This window comes from Lithobates pipiens, unplaced genomic scaffold (genome assembly GCF_037356315.1).
Source record: "Lithobates pipiens isolate NorthernLeopardFrog02 unplaced genomic scaffold, aLitPip1_a1.2 Scaffold_25, whole genome shotgun sequence".
Classification (NCBI taxonomy): domain Eukaryota; kingdom Metazoa; phylum Chordata; class Amphibia; order Anura; family Ranidae; genus Lithobates; species Lithobates pipiens.
This window is the reverse complement of record NW_027507787.1, coordinates 231,438,463-231,460,472: the sequence shown is the minus strand read 5'-3', so window position 1 is coordinate 231,460,472 and position 22,010 is coordinate 231,438,463. Positions and strand designations below refer to the sequence as shown.

At 43.6% G+C, this 22,010-nt stretch overlaps 1 protein-coding gene across 2 annotated transcripts in view; it reads left to right on the top strand.

Moving 5' to 3' along the window:
• Positions 1-22,010, top strand: part of LOC143930945 (C-type lectin domain family 2 member B-like) — a 175,495-nt gene that overhangs the window by 139,360 nt on the left and 14,125 nt on the right. For both annotated transcript variants that reach the window (XM_077455640.1, XM_077455641.1), the window contains exon 3: positions 20,965-21,084. In XM_077455640.1, coding sequence (XP_077311766.1) covers positions 20,988-21,084 — 97 coding nt within the window. In that variant the 5' untranslated portion in view covers positions 20,965-20,987. The remainder of the gene's footprint in view (positions 1-20,964; positions 21,085-22,010) is intronic.

Below are 22,010 nucleotides of genomic sequence, written 5' to 3'. Positions count from 1 at the left end.
CGTTGCTGTGCAAACTGAAGACTGACTGTTAGGGCTAAAAATAGCCTATTTAACAGCCGCAGCCTCCTGGCCAGGCTGTGATTGGCTGAGCAGTTGCCATGGCGACAATGTTTTTTTTTTTTTTTTTTTTTTTTTTTAGTGCAGCAGCAGAAGCCTGCACTATGATGTCACACCTCCTGGCCAGGCTGTGATTAGCTGAGCGGTTGCTATGGCGCTATTGCTTTTTTTTTTCTTTAGTGACCTGTGTTGTTTTTAAGATCCAAGGATGGGATTAATACACAAGAACAACCTAGATAATAGGATATATGATGGGGTCCTGTGTATTTCATTACACTTTTATAAGGTGTCCTAATAATAATTGTATTATCCACACAAAAAAGTGAATTTACATCAAATGTTTTAATATATACTATGTCTGTGTATTTACAAGAAACAACCTGATACAGATATCATTCTTCTCCAGGTAAATAAAGGCTTCTTGCGATGATATTGTCAGCAAAATATATATTTTTATTGCAGTCTATAGACAAATAAGAAAAAAAATAAAAAATATATATACACACATATTCCCTATAGTGAGCTGTGTTTTTTCAAGGTTGTGATTTACTGACAAGCACACTGGATAAGAGGACATATGATGGGGGGTCCTGTATATTTTATAATTATTTTTTTTATTGTATACCCCAAAACAGGTCCTAATATTTGCCACTAAAAAAGTGACTTTACATCTATTTTTTTATACTTCTCTGTGGGGAATTTGATCATTATATATATTTATTCTACATTCAGTCTGATATATACTATGGGGATGACTTGTGTTTTTCTGCTGTTGCTATGGAATCTGCCTGGTTGCTATGGGCTGTACTGGTTGCTAAGGCCTATCTATGGACAGCTAGATGTGGTTTTATGTTGATGTCTCTGTAATTCTGTAATTGTATATGTTGCATATATATATATATATATATATATATATATATCATCCCTACCTGCAAAAACTAATTTCAGGGAGGTACGCAACGCTGCCCCACCCCCTGTGACAAAAAATATTTTTTAAATCACCTTTTTAATATTTTTCCACAGCGCTTCTGGTTAAGGGGGTGGTGGTATGTGGAGGTGAACGGTGTCAGTATTTTATTTTTTATTTTTAATAATTGATTTTTTTACAATCTAATTAATTTCTTATTTTTTTTTCACATTATTTTTGGGGGGGGTGAGGGTTGGGGCAGTGGACAGTGTTGGTAGGGCAGGGGAGAGTAGTGTCAGTAGTTTTTTATTTTATTTTTTGACACTTTTTATTTTTTTTATAACTTTTTTTTTTTTACAATTTTTTGCTTTTTATATTTTTGGGGGGCTTTGGTGAGATGTCAGCATATACACTCATTTTTTTACTTCAAAGCAGATTTTATATACATATATATATATTTGCTCTGAAATAAAGTAAAAAACATAACAAACTGTGTGTGTATATATATATATATATAATATATGTGTGTGTGTGTGTGTATATATATATATATATATATATATATATATATATATATATATATATATATATAAAATTATAGATGCATATTTTATTTTTAGTCCTATGCTGTAAGGAGACTCAACACAAGAAGAACGTTTGTTCTCTAGCGTTTGGGAATTCTCCCATTAAAATCAATGCAATTTTGTCCACTGAAATATGGCCGCCAGCCGGAGCCTTAATTACAAGGACAAATTGTTTAGTGTTGATGGGGTTGCTAGGAGCAGAAGCTGTTTGCAGAGACGTCTGAGGGGGCAGAGTCGGTCTTCATAGCTGTTCCTGTTCCTCGCCACACCGATCATTCCCGGGAGATCGGGAGGCGATTGCGAGTGTGTGGGAGCCGCCTCAGAAATGCGGGAGACTTGAGATGTCTGATACTGTATATATTACACTGCGGACTCTGCATTGAATCCACAGCCATAGATATGAAGAGGTGATTGTATGGTGAGGGGTTGGTGTCTCTGTGATTATAGTAATGGACACAGCGGCCATGTTGTTCATATGTGTTTTATATTTATTTATTTATTTCGATCTATACACAAAAATAAGAAAAAAAATCAGATCCAAGGAGTAACATGGATAAGAGGACATATGATGGGGTCCTGCGTACATTAATATTTGTTTTAGGGTGTTCACCACACAGGGCCTCATAATAATCATAAAATTGTGAATTTGAATTTACATTCTATTTTTTTATACTTCTCTGTGGGGAATATGATCATCATATATCTGTATTGTACATTCAGTCTGGTATATACTTTATTATTATGTGTGTTTTTCTGCTCTTAATATGGCGTCTGCCTGGTTGCTATGGGCTGTACCGGTTGCTAAGGGATATCTATGGTCATCTAGATGTGGTTTTATGGTGATGTGTTGATGTTTATGTAATTGTATATGTTGTGCACCAGGGCTATGTTTTTCTTATATGTTATATATATATATATATATATATATATATACATACATACACAGTATTTTACAAAAGTGAGTACACCCCTCATAATTTTGTAAATATTTTCTTCTATCTTTTCATGTGACAACACTGAAGAAATGACACTTGTCTACAATGTAAAGTAGTGAGTGTACAGCTTGTATAACAGTGTAAATTTGCCGTCCCCTCAAAATAACTCAACACACAGCCATTAATGTCTAAACCGCTGGCAACAAAAGTGAGTACACCCCTAAGTGAAAATGTCCAAATTGGCCTCAATGTGTCAATATTTTGTGTGGCCGCCATTATTTTCCATCTTAACCCTCTTGGGCATGGAGGTCACCAGAGCTTCACAGGTTACCACTGGAATCCTCTTCCCCCCTCCTCCATGACGACATCACGGAGCTGGTGGATGATGGAGACCTTGCCCTCCTCCACCTTCCATTTGAGGATGTCCCACAGGTACCCAAAAAGGTTTAGATCTGAAGACATGCTTGGCCAGTCCATCACCTTTACCCTCAGCTTCTTTAGCAGAGCAGTGGTCATCTTGGAGGTGTGTTTGGGGTGGTTATCATGTTGGAATACTGCCCTGCAGCCCAATCTCTGAAGGGAGGGGATCATGCTCTGCTTCAGTATGTCACAGTACATGTTGGCATTCATGGTCCCCTCAATGATCTGTAGCTCCCCAGTGCCGGCAGCACTCATGCAGCCCCAGACCATGACACTCCCACCACCATGCTTGGCTCTAGGCAAGACACACTTGTCTTTGTACTCCTCATCTGGTTGCCCCCACACACGCTTGTCACCATCTGAACCAAATAAGTTTATCTTGGTCTCATCAGACCACAGGACATGGTTCCAGTAATCCATGTCCTTAGTATGTTTGCGGGCTTTCTTGTGCATCATCTGAAGAGGCTTCCTTCTGGGATGACAGCCACGCAGACCAATTTGATGCTGTGTGTGGCGTATGGTCTGAGCACTGACAGGCTGACCCCCCACCCCTTCAACCTCTGCAGCAATGCTGGCAGCACTCATATGTCTATTTCCCAAAGACAACCTCTGGATATGACGCTGAGCATGTGACCTCAACTTCTTTGGTGGACCATGGAGAGGCCTGTTCTGAGTGGAACCTGTCCTGTTATACTGCTGTATGGTCTTGGCCACCGTGCTGCAGCTCAGTTTCAGGGTCTTGGCAATCTTCTTATAGCCCAGGCAATCTTTATGTAGAGCAACAATTCTTTTTGTCAGATCCTCAGAGGTGCCATGTTGAACTTCCAGTGACCAGTATGAGAGAGTGAGAGCGATAACACCAAATTTAACACACCTGCTCCCCATTCACACCTGAGACTTTGTTTAGAAAAAATATTTACAAAAATGTGAGGGGTGTACTCACTTTTGTGAGATACTGTATATATACTGCATGTTTGTTTGTATTGTCTGCTTATAAAATTTATAAAAAAAATGACACAATTTGAAAATAAATACATTTACCTAGAAAAATAGTGACGTGTTCAATACTTACTGTACTTTACCCACTGTAAATATATATATTGTGACAGTATGAGACACTGGGGGAGATTTACTAAAACGGAAGCACTCAGGATCTGCTGCAGCTGTGCATGGTAGCCAATCAGTTTTTACATTCAGCTTGTTTAATTAAGCTTTGACAATAAAACCTGCAAGCTGATTGGTTTTCTATACAAAGCTGCACCAGGTTTTGCATGCTCCAGTTTTAGTAAATCTCCCCCACTGTCACTATGCAATTGATCAGTTAAAAGACATAGGCTATGCACATTGCCTTAGTACAGGACTTAGGCCGCGTACACACGCGGGGACTGTTCGCCCAACTTTGTTCGTCAAACAGTTTGACAAACAGTCCGCTCAAAATTAGCATGGACGGACTTGACCACACACGATGAACGAACAGTCCGCTGAAACCGTGCGCGATGACGTGAACGGCACGTACGACGGGACTAGAAAAACGACGTCCTATACACTGCAATGCAACCTTCGGCGTGTAAATTCTTTCTGAGTATGCGCGAGACTTAGTTTGACGAACAAGCCTACACACGAGCGGACTGTTCGCTCAAACCAAGTTTCAGCGGACAGTTTTACGGAAATTCCGAAAAACTTTGTTCGTCAGACTGTCCGCTGAAACTGTCCGCTGAAGCCCACACACGAGCGGACTGTCCGCCCAAACACTGTTCAGCGGACAAAGTTGAGCGAACAGTCCGCCCGTGTGTACGCGGCCTTACAGAGAATAGCTGTGGAGTGGAGAAAACTGCTTTTGCAGCTTTTTCCAGGTTTTGAGATTCCTGCATGGTGCTCTATATCGGTGTTTCTCAGCTCCAGTGCTCGGTGATTTCATTGGTTTCGCTGCCTTGGGACACAATCTCCAACCCAGTGTCCAGGTTTTGTGGAGGACCAGTGGGGTGTGTGCTCAGGTGCAGTATGGATGTGTTCTTAGTAGAGCTGGGCGAATTTCTAAAAAAAAAAAAAAAAAATCGATTCACGATTCAAATCAAGTTTTTTTTTTATGGACACCGCGCAGGTCCTGAGGAGCTGCGGGCAGGAGTTTTTAGGCGAGGCCACGGCTTCAGCCTAAGAAATTGCTGCCTGCAGCACCTCAGGACCGGCGTGGTTTCAGCGCCAGTCCTGTTGAAAAAAAAAGAAAAAAAAATTGATTTGCTGAAATTTTTAATCGATTTGACCTCTCAACTCGATTCAAGATTTAAATAGATTTTTTCCCCAGCCCTAGTTCTTAGATTGTAAGCTGGAACAAGCCGGGCCCTCTGATTCCTCCTGTATTGAATAGGAGAAAAAAATAAATAAACAAAAAAACAACAGTAATATGAATCTGTATTAAAAAATGGATGCATAAAGGCATTAACCACCACTAAATCATAGACTAGGCAAATAAGGATTGAATGATAATACGTTAGTTGTAGTACTAAAAAATATATATACCCTATAATAAAAGTATTGGGACACCTGCCTTTACACACAGATGAACTTTAATGACATCCCAGTCTTAGTCCGTAGGGTTCAATATTGAGTTGGCCCGCCCTTTGCAGCTATAGGAGTGTGTCTATGGGAATGTTTGACCATTCTTGCAGAAGCGCATTTGTGAGGTCAGACACTGAGGTGGGCGAGAAGGCCTGGCTCGCAATCTCCACTCTAATTTATCCCAAAGATGTTCTATCGGGTTGAGGTCAGGACTCTGTGCAGGCCAGTCAAGTTCCTCCACCCCAATACTCTTACCGTTAGAAGATTTGGATCACATGCCGTGACAGTGAGTCATGCGGATGGACATAAGGCTGAAACTCGGATGGTGGACAGCCAAAGTGGAAAGCCAAACACCCTCATCAGAGGAAATATGGAAAGAAAAAATGCCTCCATATGGTGTAGGTCAAAAAAGATGGATTTATTGAAAAACCAACATTAATCCATAAATGTAAAAACTGTGATCACAGAGTAAAAGCAATGTGGGGAGCTGAAAGCCAAGGCTGACACGTTTCGACCCAATGGATCATAATCTGACACGTTTCGACCCAATGGATCATACTTTGCCCCAGTCTTTGGCAATTTTTTTTTTTTTAAAACAGGAGTGCTTTATTTCAAAGATATCACATCAGGATACAAAACAGAATGAGGCAGAGGAACAACTCAATTGTACAGCCAAGTAGTTACAGACTAACATTGTAGTTCAGAGTATCACATAACAGAAAAGAGATAATCGAATACCCCAACAGTGAGGCCAAGAACAGATCATCTATCACTGAGCACAATACAGGAGATATACCCATATAAGTAAGCTTAGGTCTTCATAGTAAGCATCGGCGGATGGGAGATGGGGAGGGAAGGGGGGGAAGGGCAGAGGAAGGGGGACATGAGGGGGTGGGAAAGGGAGGGGGGGGGAGGGAGGGGGACCCACCGAGGGGGAGGAGGGGAGAAAGGGGGGGGGGAGCAGACCCAAACAAACTGGAGGGCAGGCCAGCCATGATCCCAACTCTATCCTCAAGTGGCTGTCCCGGAGGTCCACGGGAGCCAGATCTTGTCAAACTTCCACGGACAACCCCGATTATGGTACGTTAGCTTGTATAATGGGAAGGTAGCGTCGACTGCTCGTTCCCACCGGGCTACACTTGGGGGGCGCTCCGAAAGCCATTTACACAAAATCACCTTCTTCGCATAGAAGAGGAGATAGGAGGTCAATAGCTTTGAGTAGTAAGGCGTGAGCTCATCTGGATGGATGCCCAATAAGGCTAGTGCAGGGGACCGAGGGACCGCCAACCCCAGCCGGGTATTTAAGTGATCAAAAACGCCTAACCAGAAATCCTCCAGCCAGTCTTTGGCAATTTTAACGTGATCAACTCACTGTTGCTGGCATGTGAGTCCACCCTTACTCTGGGTGAAGGACACACTATCCCTGATGTTCTGTGTGCTATTATGGCCGTGACATTCCACTTCTAAACAACAACTTGGCCTTATGGTGGACTTTACATATGTTTACCTATATGGTTTTGATCTTTGGGACTTTCCATAAAGACATGGATGAGCGAGTTTGTGGTGGAGGAACTTGACTGGCCTGCATCCAGAATTGGGACCTGGTGGCATTGAGAGTGACCTTGTTCATTCTGCATGGAGACAGGGTTTCCTAAGGTGACAGAAGGTTGCGTGTCTTTACCCCATAGCGTGACCACAGCCTCAACAGTTTAACCACTTGCTTACTGGGCACTTAAACCCCCCTCCTGCCCAGACCAATTTTCAGCTTTCAGTGCTGATGCACTTTGAATGACAATTACGCGGTCATACAACACCGTACCCAAATGAAATTTTTATCATTTTTTCCCACAAATAGAGCTTTCTTTTGGTGGTATTTAATTACAGCTGGGAGTTTTATTTTTTGCTAAACAAACAAAAAAAGATGCAAAATAAAAAATAAATAAAAAAAATCATGTTTAATAGTTTTGTTATAAAATTTTGCAAACAGGTAATTGTTCTCCTTCATTGAAGTGCGCTGATGAGGCGGCACTGGTGGGCACTGATAGGCTGCACTGGTGGGCACTGATAGGCATATTTAAGGCGGCACTAATAGGCACAGATAAGGTGGCACCGATGGGCACAGATAAGGCGGCACTGATGGGCAAAGATGGGCACAGATAAGATGGCACGGATGGGTGGCACTAAGGGGCACTGATAGGTACCATTGATAGATGGGACTGATGGGCACTGATAGGTGGCACTTATAGGTGGCACTGCTGGGCACTAATGGGCGGCACTGATGGGCACTGGTAGATGACACTGATGGGCACGGATATGTGACACTAGGGTGTAGCACCGTTGAGGCAGATTGTGGGCACTGATGGGTGGCACTGTGGGCACTGATGTGTGGCACTGTGGGCACTGATGGGTGGCACTATGGGCACTGATGGGGGGCACTTTTTAATTACTGAGGTGGCACTGGCAGGTGGGCACTGGTAAGCTGGCCATGATCCCGTGTCCCGATCACGGCCGCCGGTGATCGTGCCTTTTTTTTCTCCTCGCGCTGTCAGCGCGAGGAGGAAAAATAGCCGATTACCAGCTCCCTTGTATCACATGATCAGCTGTCATTGGCTGACAGCTGATCACGTGGTAAGGGGTCGGGATCGACCCCTTGCTCGGATCTGTGATCAGGCGAGTCTCATAGACTCGCTGATCACAGAGCGCGCCGCGCGCGCCCCTCAGGGGGCGCACAGGCCGCTCGTGCACGGGACGACGTCAATAGACGTAGTCCCGGCAAAGGAGGTCCGCTCTGTAGCCATCATTTGGCTATAGCGTGGATCCCTAGTGGTTAAAGTGGTTCTAAAGTCTTGAGGTTTTTCACCCTAATGCATTCTATGCAATAAGGTGCAAAAACCTTTGGTGCTGCCCCCCCTTTTCTTTACCTGAGCCCATCCAATCCATGAGTGCAGCCACTCCTGCCGCTGTCTCTCGCCTCATTGGACAGATTGATAGCAGCAGGAGCAATTGACTTCCGCTGCTGCCAATCAAATCTGCTGACACAGGAGCAGGGGCCGAGTCCCGCTGTCTGTGTCAATGGACGCAGCAGCGGGACTCGGGAGCGAGCATGCACGGGTACCCCCCCGGGAAAGCAGCTACCGTGGGGGCACCCGATGAAGATTAGGCGCCTGAAGTGACGGAAGGGAACCCCAGAAAAAGAGGATCGGGGCTGCTCTGTGCAAAACTATTACACAGAGCAGTTAAGTATAGGCATGTTTGTTATTTTTATATATAAAACAAAACAAAAGAACAAAGCTTTATAACAACTTTAAGTTATTCCCTTTTTTTCTCTTTTCCTTATTGATGAACCTTTTGAGATAATTATAATCTCTGAACTAACTACACTATGAGGCTCTCTGGACTCCCACTTTTTTTTTGTGAACACCCTGAGTATTCAAAGAGACCGCTGAGGACTGAAGTCCTCGGACCTTCGTGGACCGTCACATCCCAAATCTTATATTATGGTACTGAGTTCAATACTATTCAAGAGTAGATAACAAAAAGTTAAATACATATTTACATAAAGATGGTAAATGCAAATATTCTAAATTTTGTCTTCAGGCTGTGAGTAATGTTATTATTAGTTTACACTCAATTCAATTTAAATAGAGGTAACAGGTGAGGCAAAAGCTGATAAAGGGAAGTATACAGTGAGGTTATTTCACTGCATTTTTAACCTGCGAGTCAAGATAAAGGAAACCATTAAAAAAAAATACATAAAGCAAAACACAAATATTTATGCTGTTGCTTGGCAATTGTTTTGAACATATACATTATCTCACAAAAGTGAGTACACCCCTCACATTTTTGTAAATCTTTTCTTCTATCTTTTCATGTGACAACACTGAAGAAATGACACTTGTCTACAATGTAAAGTAGTGAGTGTACAGCTTGTATAACAGTGTAAATTTGCCGTCCCCTCAAAATAACTCAACACACAGCCATTAATGTCTAAACCGCTGGCAACAAAAGTGAGTACACCCCTAAGTGAAAATGTCCAAATTGGGCCCAAAGTGTCAATATTTTGTGTGGCCACCATTATTTTCCAGCACTGCCTTAACCCTCTTGGGCATGGAGGTCACCAGAGCTTCACAGGTTGTCACTGGAATCCTCTTCCCCTCCTCCATGATGACATCACAGAGCTGGTGGATGTTGGAGACCTTGCGCTCCTTCACCTTCCGTTTGAGGATGCCCCACAGATGATCAATAGGGTTTAGGTCTGGAGACATGCTTGGCCAGTCCATCACCTTTATCCTCAGCTTCATTAGCAAGGCAGTGGTCATCTTGGAGGTGTGTTTGGGGTGGTTATCATGTTGGAATACTGCCCTGCGGCCCAGTCTCTGAAGGGAGGGGATCATGTTCTGCTTCAGTATGTCACAGTACATGTTGGCATTCATGGTTCCCTCAGTGATCTGTAGCCCCCCAGTGCCGGCAGCACTCATGCAGCTCCAGACCATGACACTCCCAGCACCATGCTTGACTGTAGGCAAGACACACTTGTCTTTGTCCTCCTCACCTGGTTGCCGCGACACACATCTGACACCATCTGACACCAAATACGTTTATCTTGGTCTCATCAGACCACAGGACATGGTTCCAGTAATCCATGTCCTTAGTATGTTTGCGGGCTTTCTTGTACATCATCTGAAGAGGCTTCCTTCTGGGATGACAACCACGCAGACTAATTTGATGCAGTGTGCGGTGTATGGTCTGAGCACTGACAGGCTGACCCCCCACCCCTTCAACCTCTGCAGCAATGCTGGCAGCACTCATACTTCTATTTCCCAAAGACAACCTCTGGATATGACGCTGAGCACGTGACCTCCACTTCTTTGGTCCACCATGGTGAGGTCTGTTCTGAGTGGAACCTGTCCTGTTATACTGCTGTATGGTCTTGGCCACTGTGCTGAAGCTCAGTTTCAGGGTCTTGGCAATCTTCTTATAGCCTAGGCCATCTTTATGTAGAGCAACAATTATTTTTGTCAGATCCTTAGAGGTGCCATGAGGTGCCATGTTGAACTTCCAGTGACCAGTATGAGAGAGTGAGAGCGATAACACCAAATTTAACACACCTGCTCCCCATTCACACCTGAGATTTTGTTTAGAAAAATATTGACAAAAAAAAATGCTTTTCTTCAGCAAACTGTTTGCGGACTTTCTTGTGTATCATCTTTAGAAGAGGCTTCCTTCTGGGATGACAGCAATGCAGACCAATTTGATGCAGAGTGCGGCCTATGGTCTGACAGACTGACCCCCCCACCCCTTCAACCTCTGCAACAATGCTGGCAGCACTCATACGTCTATTTCCCAAAGACAACCTCTGGATATGACGCTGAGCAAATTTATACTGTTATACAAGCTGTACACTCACTACTTTACATTGTAGCAAAGTGTCATTTCTTCAGTGTTGTCACATGAAAAGATAGAAGAAAATATGTACAGAAATGTGAGGGGTGTACTCACTTTTGTGAGATACTGTATCTTCTCAAATTTGGTTAAACTTCCCCTCTTGAGTGTTTTTGGGTTACATTGGGCTTTATGCATTGGGTTGCAGCCACATGCAGGGGAAGTTCTCATAGAAGAAAAGAGAAAACGTTCTTCAGCCTCCTGGTCAGTGGCAGCCCGCCCATTAGGGGCGCAGGGGAGCCAACCCCCAATCTACATGCAGGTCGCTGGACGCATGGATTCCAATGGGTTTTTTTTTTAAGCACGTGATTAGAGCCAGAGGCTCTAATAGGCTTCAAAAAAAGGGTGGACTTGGGGTGCAGAGCACTGCTCCCTGAGCCAAAACAGTTGTATGACGATAGCGAATGAATTTTCACTATTGTCACACTGATCCTCCTCTGGGGCAATCAGGAAATGGTTAATCAAGACCCGTTTCCCAATTGGCCAAAGGGAGAAGCAATCCTATTAGCCTAGGACAGTGATATGCCATTAGCGGACCTCCAGCTGTTGCAAAACTACAAGTCCCATCATGCTCTGCCTCTGAGTGTCATGTTTGTCAGAGTCTTGCTATGCCTCACGGGACTTGTAGTTCTGCAACAGCTGGAGGTCCACTAATTGCATATCCCTGGCCTAGGAGGAAGAGTGAGGAGACACATGGCTGGAAGAGACATAGGGGGAGCCCGACCGACCCATCCGCTGCCACTGTCTCCAGGGATGGCTCCCCTGCAGCAGCTCAGCCACATCCACATACATCCCCGCCTTAGACAAGGGAAGGAGGAGGAGGGGAGGTGAGTGTGTTATCTCAGGCAGGACATCTGTCTCCTAAGGTAAGAAGGCCTTTCACCTTCCCATCCGTTTGTCTCCCATGCTGTGGTTGCTGGTGTTCCACGCCTTCATATCCATCTCCCGCCAAAAGGGGAGGGGTAGAGTTGGTTTGCCCCCCCCCCAAATTATTGTGCACCATCCACCACTGCTCCTGGTTATTGGTTGAACCATTCTGTCTCTTTCTTCACAAAGCCAGAGCTGCTCAGTCTCAGCTTCTCTTCTAGATTGTTTCTCCTAACCAGCCTGGAACTCTAGTCTGTCCACATAGGGGCTAAGTTCACACCTAATGTTCAATGCATGAATGTGCATTTTCTTGCGCTTTTTAAATTGCATTTTCACGCAAAACACATAAGTCAGACCATTCAGTGTAATTGGCTGCCCTACGCACGACAAATGCACCAAAGTAGCTCTTGTACCTTTTTAGTACTCTCTCGCTCTCTCTCCTCTTTGGCTTACACAGCATCAGGAACCATTAGCTCCTGCTGCTCTCAATTACAGCCAATGAGGAGGGGGTAGGGCCGATCTGCTCTCTGTGTGTGAATGGACAATGTCTATCCACAGGAGTGTGGCTCGGGATTGAGCCTGTTCAAGTGTCCCCATAGCATGGGGCTTACTACTGGGGGCACTCGGCAGGGGGAAGGAGCCAGGACCATTGGCGGGGGACCAGAAAAAAAAAAGACCGGGGCTGCTTTGTGCAAAACCTCTACACATAGCAAGTAAGTTCAACATTTTTTATTTTATTTTTTTAATTATAACCTTTAGAATCACTTTAAAGCTTTCTCCTCTTCTAGCAGTCCCCGTCGGCACCGGCACTTTGATGGGGGGTGGCTTGGGGACAGTTGTTAGGTGGGTGTGGGATAGGCTTCCCTGAATAAATTAGTTTTCAGGGATCTCCTAAAGGTGGACAGGTAGGGGCTGATCGGATATACCGGAGCAGGGAGTTCCAGAGGATGGGAGAGGCTCTGGAGAAGTCCTGAAGGCGAGCATGAGAGGAGGTAACAAGGGAGCTAGAGAGCAGGAGGTCCTGGGAGGAGCGGAGGAGACTATTTGGGGGCGATATCTGCAGATGAGGTTGGTGATGTAGCTGGGGGTGATGTTGTAGATGGCCTTGTATGTTACATAGTATTACATAGTAGGTGAGGTCGAAAAAGGCACAAGTTCAACCTATGTGTGTGATTATATATCAGTATTACATTGTATATCCCTGTATGTTGCGGCCGTTCAGATGCTTATCTAATAGTTTCTTGAAATTATTAATGCCCCCCACTGAGACCACCGCCTGTGGAAGGGAATTCCACATCCTTGCCGCTCTTACAGTAAAGAACCCTCTACATAGTTTAAGGTTAAACCTCTTTTCTTCAACAATGTTGTTGTTGGCCTTTTGAATTTTATACAGTGGGATAGGGGAAGGCAGTGAAGGGATTAGCAGAGAGGGGCAGCAGTCACGGATCGATTAGTGAGGTGTATTAGTCTATCAGCGGCATTCATAATAGACTGAAGGGGGGATGGGCCTGCTTAAGGGTTGGCCATTAAGGAGACAGTTCCCCATAAACATTTACTGTATAAAATAAGGTCCGTTGGTATGGAACATAGGGGTGAGTACATGGATTGAAAACTGGCTACAAGGGCGAGTTCAGAGGGTGGTGATAAATGGGAATTACTTGGAATGGTCAGGGGCGGGTAGTGGGGTCCCCCAGGGTTCTGTGCTGGGACCAATCCTATTTAATTTATTCATAAATGACCTGGAGGATGGGGTAAACGATTCAATCTCCGTTATGATCACACACATAGGTTGGACATTGATGGACTTGTGTCTTTTTTTAACTTCACCTACAATGTAACTATGTAAGAGTTGCAGTATATATATTGTGTTTTTTTTTGCACTAAAATTCACTAAAGTGTATGTTTTCTAAATAAATTGCATTAAAAAAAAAATGCTGCACAAATACTGTGACATAAAAAATTGCAATGGCCGCCATTTTATTCTCTAGGGTCTCTGCTAAATATATATATATATATAAATGTTTGGGGGTTCTGAGTAAAAAAATAAATAAATATATATATATATTTTTATTTTTTTATTGTAAACATAAAGTGTCAGAATAGAGTTTTTAAAACCTGAGGCTGTGACTAGACAGTGGAATCTCATTAGACTGGTTTGCTGCCAAAGACGAAACATGGTAGGGGTCGCGAGAGTGGAGTTACACAGGAGAAAACAGAGGAGTGCACCTGACAGCTCAGTGGTATTTTTTTTTGCTTCCTGTTTTTCCTGTGATGAAGATACAAACGTTGTTGCCATAGCAAAATAATAAAATAGCTCTGGGGAAGTCCCACGCACAAGGGGGGTAACGCTCCCTATATATATGAGGATCCATACACACAGTATGGGCAGTGCAGAGCTGTCAGGTGCACTCTGTTTTCTCCTCTGTTTTCTCCTCTGTTTTCTCCTCTGTTTTCTCCTCCGTTTTCTCCTCCGTTTTCTCCTCCGTTTTCTCCTCTTACACCAATCAGTATTACATTGGCGCAGTGCTAGATTGTTAGTACACGAGGATTACATAAGGGTGAGTATTATATTTTATATTGTCAAATACCTGAAAGCATTTTGTGTTTGATCAGTTTCTGCTTGTGTATATAAAAAAGACTAAATTTAAAAAAAAAAGCAACAAAAAGAGTACAAGTTAGTCTGTGTTATGTAAATATAGGGGTTTATTTAAAAACAAAATAAAAAAAAATAATAATAATGTAGCCTTGTGTACAGTGATTTTTCCATTTACATTTTTCCTGTGTGAAATGGCTATTTGCTCTTCTGAACAAATGTTCTGTTAGTATAGGCAGTAGTAAAATACCACATTATGGCCACTAGATGGAGCTGAGGACATATGTACGTCTTTATACCAAGAGAACACTAGAGGGATTTAGCAAAAAAAAAAAAAAGTGGACCTTCAGTCATTATTGTAAATTCACACAGAATTTATAGCACACAAAATTAGAGTTTTATCACATTATCCTAAACAATGCAATATATGGGTTTATTAAATATAATAATAATAATAATGTAGCTATTCCTCCAGTGAAATTGCATGTACATTTGTCCTGTGTGAAGTGGGTTAAAGCCAACATTCTTTAGGATATTTTCTCTTCCGAAACGAATGTTCTGTTATTATAGGCAATAGTAAAATACCACATTATGGCCACTAGATGGAGCTGAGGAGCATAGGACATATGTATTTATAACAAGAGAGAGAACACTAGGGGGATTTGGCACAAAAAAAAAAAAAAAAGAAGGAATTAATGGCTACATCTATTTGCTAGAATTGAACAATGCTTTCTAGAATTGTTACTGTGATGGACCGCCTGGCACCCCGTCATGATATAGCTTCCTCCACTCAGGAACCAGGTGTTTTAGCTGAGAATTGCACCCAAGAACTAGACGACACTAGCATAGGTGCAAACTGGAACTCTCTTTATTGTAAATTCACACAGAATACATAGCACACAAAATCAGATAAGGGCTTGATCACATTATCCTAAACAGTGCAAACTTTAAACAGTAATATCATCAGTACATCTAATATAAAACTAGCAGCTAGGTCCCTAGACAAGCCTTGATTAGTCAGGGGGTGCCCACCACAGACAGTCGGCAACACATCTCATTAAAATAGCTTTCTTTTCACACCCATTTTCTCACTGAGTTTCAGGTTGGCAGAGACCATCATGGCTTCCTTGACTATTAAATGTGATAATAAGATCTCATCTTGCATTCTATAACAGGACATCTTCCTGATTGCTCGTAGCTCCCGCAAATGCCAGGGCCATAGTCAGTAGGCATAAGGCTACCCTGCAGCCCCCTCTAATTGCCCCTAACCCAGGTGGGTCTGTCACAGTTACATTGTATCTCTTGTTGTAAAGATGTACGTATTTCCTATGCTCCTCAGCTCCATCTAGTGGTCATAATGCTGTATCGCAACTGGAGCACACATGCATGGCAACCAATCAGTTTCTGTCTTTTATTTTTAAAGCTTAAAGTGGTTGTACACCCTTACATATACCCAGTGAAGTGACTGTCCTCAGGTGATACACACAGATGAAACAAATCCTCCTACATACGTTTTACCTGTTTATCTGCAGTCTTTCCTTCTCTACATCTCTTCAAAGTGCAGAATTATAAAGCTTGTCTGAGAGGTCAGAAAAAAGGGGGTGGAGAACGGAAGTTACACTCTGCAGAGCTTTGAGAGCTTAACCTTCCTAGCGGTAATCCCAAGTCTGGCTCGGGTTGGGATTTTAATTACATAAGCGGTAACCCCGAGCCAGACTCGGGATCGCACCGCTCGATGCAGGGGAGGACACAGGGAGAGTTACTCACCTTGTCCCCTGGATCCAGCGATGTCCGCCACGCTGTGTGATCGAGCTGTCCTCTGCTCGATTCACAGTGCCGAATGCCGCCGAGCTCCGTTCCCTGCAACGTTACGACGCACAGGAGCGGAGAACGGCGGCAAATTCAAAAAAGTAAAAACACACAAAACACACACAGCACTGTAATCTTACATATTACAGTGCTGTATTAAAAAATACACACCCCCTTTGTCCCTAGTGGTCTGTGCAGTGCCCTGCATGCACTTTTATATTATAAATACTGTTTTTTCTGCCTGGAATTTGGAGATTGTCCATAGCAACCAAAACATGTCACTTTTTCAGTTTTTTTTGGATTTGATTACATTATTGAATAATTTTTATTATTCTTTATTATATTATAAACTTTATCATACCCGGGATGTCTGCTAGACTCTGGTTTGAACAGATTTAAGAGCGTTATTCCTAAGAATTACAGGACTACAAAATAAAAGCCAAATTTCCGTGCAAAATAATTGTACCGCTTTCAGCACCTTGTTCCAGACTGAATCATACTGCCAGGGAGGTTAATGGAGGGAAGGGACACCCCCCCACCCTTCACACAGGAACAGATCTGAGGCGTTCAATCACAGGCTGTATGCTGGAATTCCCTCCCCTGTCACCATTTTTTTCTCGGTGTCAGTAAAATTGTCAAAAGTGATAGAATACGAAGGAGGCAGCAGACAGAAATGATGCTTAGTGCTCTTGAGACAAGCACACACTATAGAGGGATATGCTTTGTTCAGATTTCATGTCTGAGGTTTACAAGCACTTTAACTAAACTTAACTTAGCTGAAGATAGAAGCTGATTGGTTGGCATGCACTTCTGCTCCAGATTCCGTCTGGTTCAGTTTAGGTAAATCCCCCCAGAATTATGAGCACTTGGTAGAATTGAGAACTGAAAATAAACAAACGAATGTTCTTTTATTATTGGCAGTAGTAAAATACTGAAGTATGGCGCTGAGAAGCAAAGGAAATACATATGTCTTTTTTAACAATGAGAGATCCTTTGTAACAATTATAGAGAACGCTAGAGAGAATTAGCAAATAAATGTAACCATTACTTACTATTTATTTACAGTGCCTTGAAAAAGTATTCATACCCCTTGATATTTTCCACATTTTGTCAGGTTACAACCAAAAACATAAATGTATTTTGTTGGGCTTTTATGTGATAGACCAACACAAAGTGCCACATAATTGTGAAGTGGAAGGAAAATGATAAATAGTTTTCAATTTTTTTACAAATAAATGTGTGAAAATCGTGTGGGGGGGGATTTGTGTGGCGCCCCCCAGAGTCAATCAATACTTTGTAGAACCGCCTTTCTCTGCAATTACAGCTGCAAGTCTTTTTGGGGATGTCCCTACCAGCTTTGCACATCTAGAGAGGAACATTTCTGCCCATTCTTCTTCTTTACAAAATAGCTCAAGCTCTGTCAAATTGGATGGAGAGCGTCTGTGATCAGCAATTTTCAAGTCTTGCCACAGATTCTCAATTGGATTTATGTCTGGACTGTGACTGGGCCATTCTAACACATGAATATGATTTGATCTGAACCATTCCATTGTAGCTCTGGCTGGATGTTTTGGGTTGTTCTGCTGGAAGATGAACCTCCGCCCCGGTCTCAAGTCTTTTGCAGACTCTAACAGGTTTTCTTCTAAGATTGTCCTGTATTTGTCTCCATCCATCTTCCCATCAACTCTGACCAGCTTCCCTGTCCCTGCTGAAGAAAATCATCCCCACCACATGACGCTGCCACCACCATGTCTCACGGTGGGGATGGTGTGCTCAGGGCAATGTGCAGTGTTAGTTTTCTGCCACACATAGCTTTTTCTTTTAGGCCAAAAAGTAAAATTGTGGTCTCCTCTGACCAGATCACCTTCTTCCACATGTTTGCTGTGTCCCCCACATGGCTTCTCACAAACTGAAATCAGGACTTCTTATGACTTTCTTTCACCAATGTCTTTCTTCTTGTCACTCTTCCATAAAGGGCAGATTTGTGGAGAGACGACTAATAGTTCTCCTTTGGACAGATTCTCCCCCCTGAGCTGTGGATCTCTGCAGCTCCTCCAGAGTTGCCATGGACCTCTTGGCTCTTCTCTGATGAATGCTCTCCTTGCCCGGCCGGTCAGTTTAGGTGGACGGCCATGTCTTGGTAGGTTTGCAGTTGTGCCATACTCTTTCCATTTTCAGATGATGGATTGATCACAGAGCTCCGTGAGATGTTCAAAGCTTGGGAGATTATTTTATAATCTAACCCTGCTTTATACTTCTCCACAACTTTATCCCTGACCTGTCTGGTGTGTTCCTTGGCCTTCATGATGCTGTTTGTTAACTAAGGTTCTCTAACAAATCTCTGAGGGCTTCACAAAACAGCCATATTTATACTGAGATTAAATTACACACAGGTGGACTCTATTTACTAATTAGGTGACTTCTGAAGGCAATTGGTTCCACTAGATTTTAGTTAGGGGTATCAGAGGAAAGGGGGCTGAATACAAATGTACCCCCAGCACTTTTCACATATTTATTTGTAAAAAATTTGGAAAACCATTTATAATTTCCTTCCAATTCACAATTATGTGCCACTTTGTGTTGGTTTATCACATAAAATCCCAATAAAACACATTTACGTTTTTAGTTGTAACATGACAACATGTGGACATTTTCAAGGGGTATGAATACTTTTTCAAGGCACTGTATGTCAGCCCTTGTACACACGGTCGGATATTCCGATGGAAAATGTCCGATAGGACCGTGTTGTCGGATAATCCGACAGTGTGTGGGCTTCATCGGATTGTTTCCATTGGAATATCCGATGGACCAAGTTTTCCAGCTGGGCTATAAAATTTTCTGACAACATGATCCGATCGGACTTTGTCCAATCATTTGTAGAGAATTCCGATTGGACAAAGTGCCACGCATGCTCAGATCAAATTCCTAGACCAAAGCTATTGGCTACTAGCCTGAACGTAGTCCCGTCGTAACGAAATAACGTCATCACATTCTGAATGATCGGATTTTCCGACAACTTTGTCCGACTGTGTGTATGCAACAGTTTCGGACAAAATCAGTCGGATTTGGTTGTCAGAATGTCTGACCGTTTGTACAGGGGCTAATACGTTTATTTCCTATGATCCTCGGATCTATCTAGTGGCTATAATATGCAATTTTCCTAAATTACCGCAATCTGCATAATGGCCATTAGATGGAGCTGAAAATTATTGGCTGATGATCATAGGAAATAAACCTATTACACACAATACGGGGAATCTTTGTGATGATCGTTCCGACACTGAGACAATCACACAGCAGATTTGGTATATCTATGGACACCTTTCAGTTGGCATAAAGTGTAATTTATAGTAAATGCATATTTTTTCCATATATATATATATATATATCTCCACTCACAGGCCACTTTATTAGATCCCCCTTGCTAGTAGCGGGTTGGACCCCCTTTTGCCTTCATTCTTGGTGGCACAGATACAACAAGGTGTTGGAAACGTTCCTCAGAGATTTTGCTCCATAGTGACATGATAACATCACACAGTTGCTGCAGATTTCTCGGCTGCACACCCATGATGCCGATCTCCCGTTCCTCCACATCCCAAAAGTGCTCTATTGGATGAGATGTGGTGAGTGTGGAGGCCATTGGAGGACAGGGACCTCATTGTCCAGTGGTGAGATGATTGGAGCTTTGTGACATGGGGCATTATCCTGCTGGAAGGAGCCATCAGAAGATGGGGACACTGTAGTCATAAAGGGATGGACATGGTCAGCAATAATACTCAGGTAGGCCGTGGTGATTAAACCATGATCAATTGGTACTAAGGGGCCCAAAGTGTGCCAAGAAAATATCCCCCACACCATTACACCCCCACCACCAGCCTGAACCGGTGATATCCCATCCCCCACACCATTACACCCCCACCACCAGCCTGAACCGGTGATACCCCATCCCCCACACCATTACACCCCCACCACCAGCCTGAACCGGTGATACCCCATCCCCCACACCATTACACCCCCACCACCAGCCTGAACCGGTGATAGAAGGCAGGATGGATCCATGCGCCAAATTTTGACCCAACCATCTGCATGTCGGAGCTGAAATCCAGACTCATCAGACCCGGCAATGTTTCTCCAATCTTCTGTTGTCCGATTTTGGCGATCCTGTGCCAATTTTAGCCTCAGTTTCCTGTTCTTATCTGACAGGAGTGGCACCCGGTGTGGTCTTCTGCTGCTGTAGCCCATCTGCTTCAAGGTTGGATGTGTTGTGTGTTCAGAGATGGTATTCTGCATACCTTGGATGTAACGGGTGGTTATTTGAGTGACTGTTGCCTTTCTATCATCTCCAACCAGTCTCCCCGTTCTCCTCTGACCTCAACAAGGCATTTTCCTCCAAACAACTGCCGATAACTGAATATTTTCTCTTTTTCCCACTATTCTCTATAAACCCCGAGAGATGGTTGTGTGTGGAAATCCCAGAAATACTCAGACCAGCCCCGTCTGCCACCAACAACCCACGCCACATTCAAAGCCACTTAAATTACCCTTTCTTCCCCATTCTGATGCTCGGCTTTAAGTTCAGCAAGTTGTCTTCACTATGTCTAGATGCCTTAATGCATTGAGTTGCTGCCGTGTGATTGGCTGATTAGCAATTTGTGTTACCGAGCAATGGGACAGATGTACCTAATAAAGTGGCCAGTGAGTGTGTACAATATTTATACATATATACAGTCTAATGTGTGTGTGTGTGTGTATATATATATATATATTTTTTTAACCAGTTTCCCAAACTCTCAGCCAATTTTGCAGGTTTATGGAGGATGGAAGGGTCAGCGCTCTGTGCTCCGGCTCCAGAATACATTTATTGCCAGACATACAAGGCAGACGGTGGACCCGGCCGTGGCACCGGTGTCTGTGGTATGTGAATATATAATGAACTAGGAAATTATTTGCAGGATTATTTTAATCATAAATTGGGGTCATTTTTTTTATAACCTTTAGGTCATTCGGTGGTGGATTTGGCAGCCAGTATTGTATAATACAGTATTGTGGTATAAGAAGGAGTGGCCCTTTAAGAAATAAAACTAAGCAGTATCTAGTAAGGAGTAATGAAGACACTTTGCAGCCATTGAAGAGGAAATGATGGGGGGGGGGGGGGTGCCAGGTGATTGTAACACCTCATTCAGATCTTCCCCTCAGTCCGACCCAGTTGTACCGTCACCTCTCCTGGACTGAAATGACTTACTCTGATTTCACTGCACACTGTGAGCCTCTCACCATGTGCATTAGAAGCTGCAGCAAATCAGACAGAGCCCCACCTTATTTCTTGGTTGGGGGACATCCAGTACCATCTAGCTCTTGCTTCCCCATCCTAACTGTCCCTGGCCTGCCTCTTCTGATTGGGTGGATTTCAGTTCTGTCGATCATGAAGGCTCAGCATACCATGTGGGTTCTACCTGGGTGGAGGTCTGCATGCAAATACAGCCTGTCTGGGAACCCGGGACTTCCATTCCACACCGATGTGATGTTTTTCAGGGACTGTGTACACCCCTCTGTGTTCACCTTCTGTGTACGACCCCCTGTGTTCACCTTGTCTGTACGGCCCCCTGTGTTCACCCTCTGTGTACGGCCCCCTGTGTTCACCCTCTGTGTACGGCCCCCTGTGTTCACCCTCTGTGTACGGCCCCCTGTGTTCACCCTCTGTGTACGGCCCCCTGTGTTCACTCTCTGTGTACGGCCCCCTGTGTTCACTCTCTGTGTACGGCCCCCTGTGTTCACTCTCTGTGTACGGCCCCCTGTGTTCACTCTCTGTGTACGGCCCCCTGTGTTCACTCTCTGTGTAC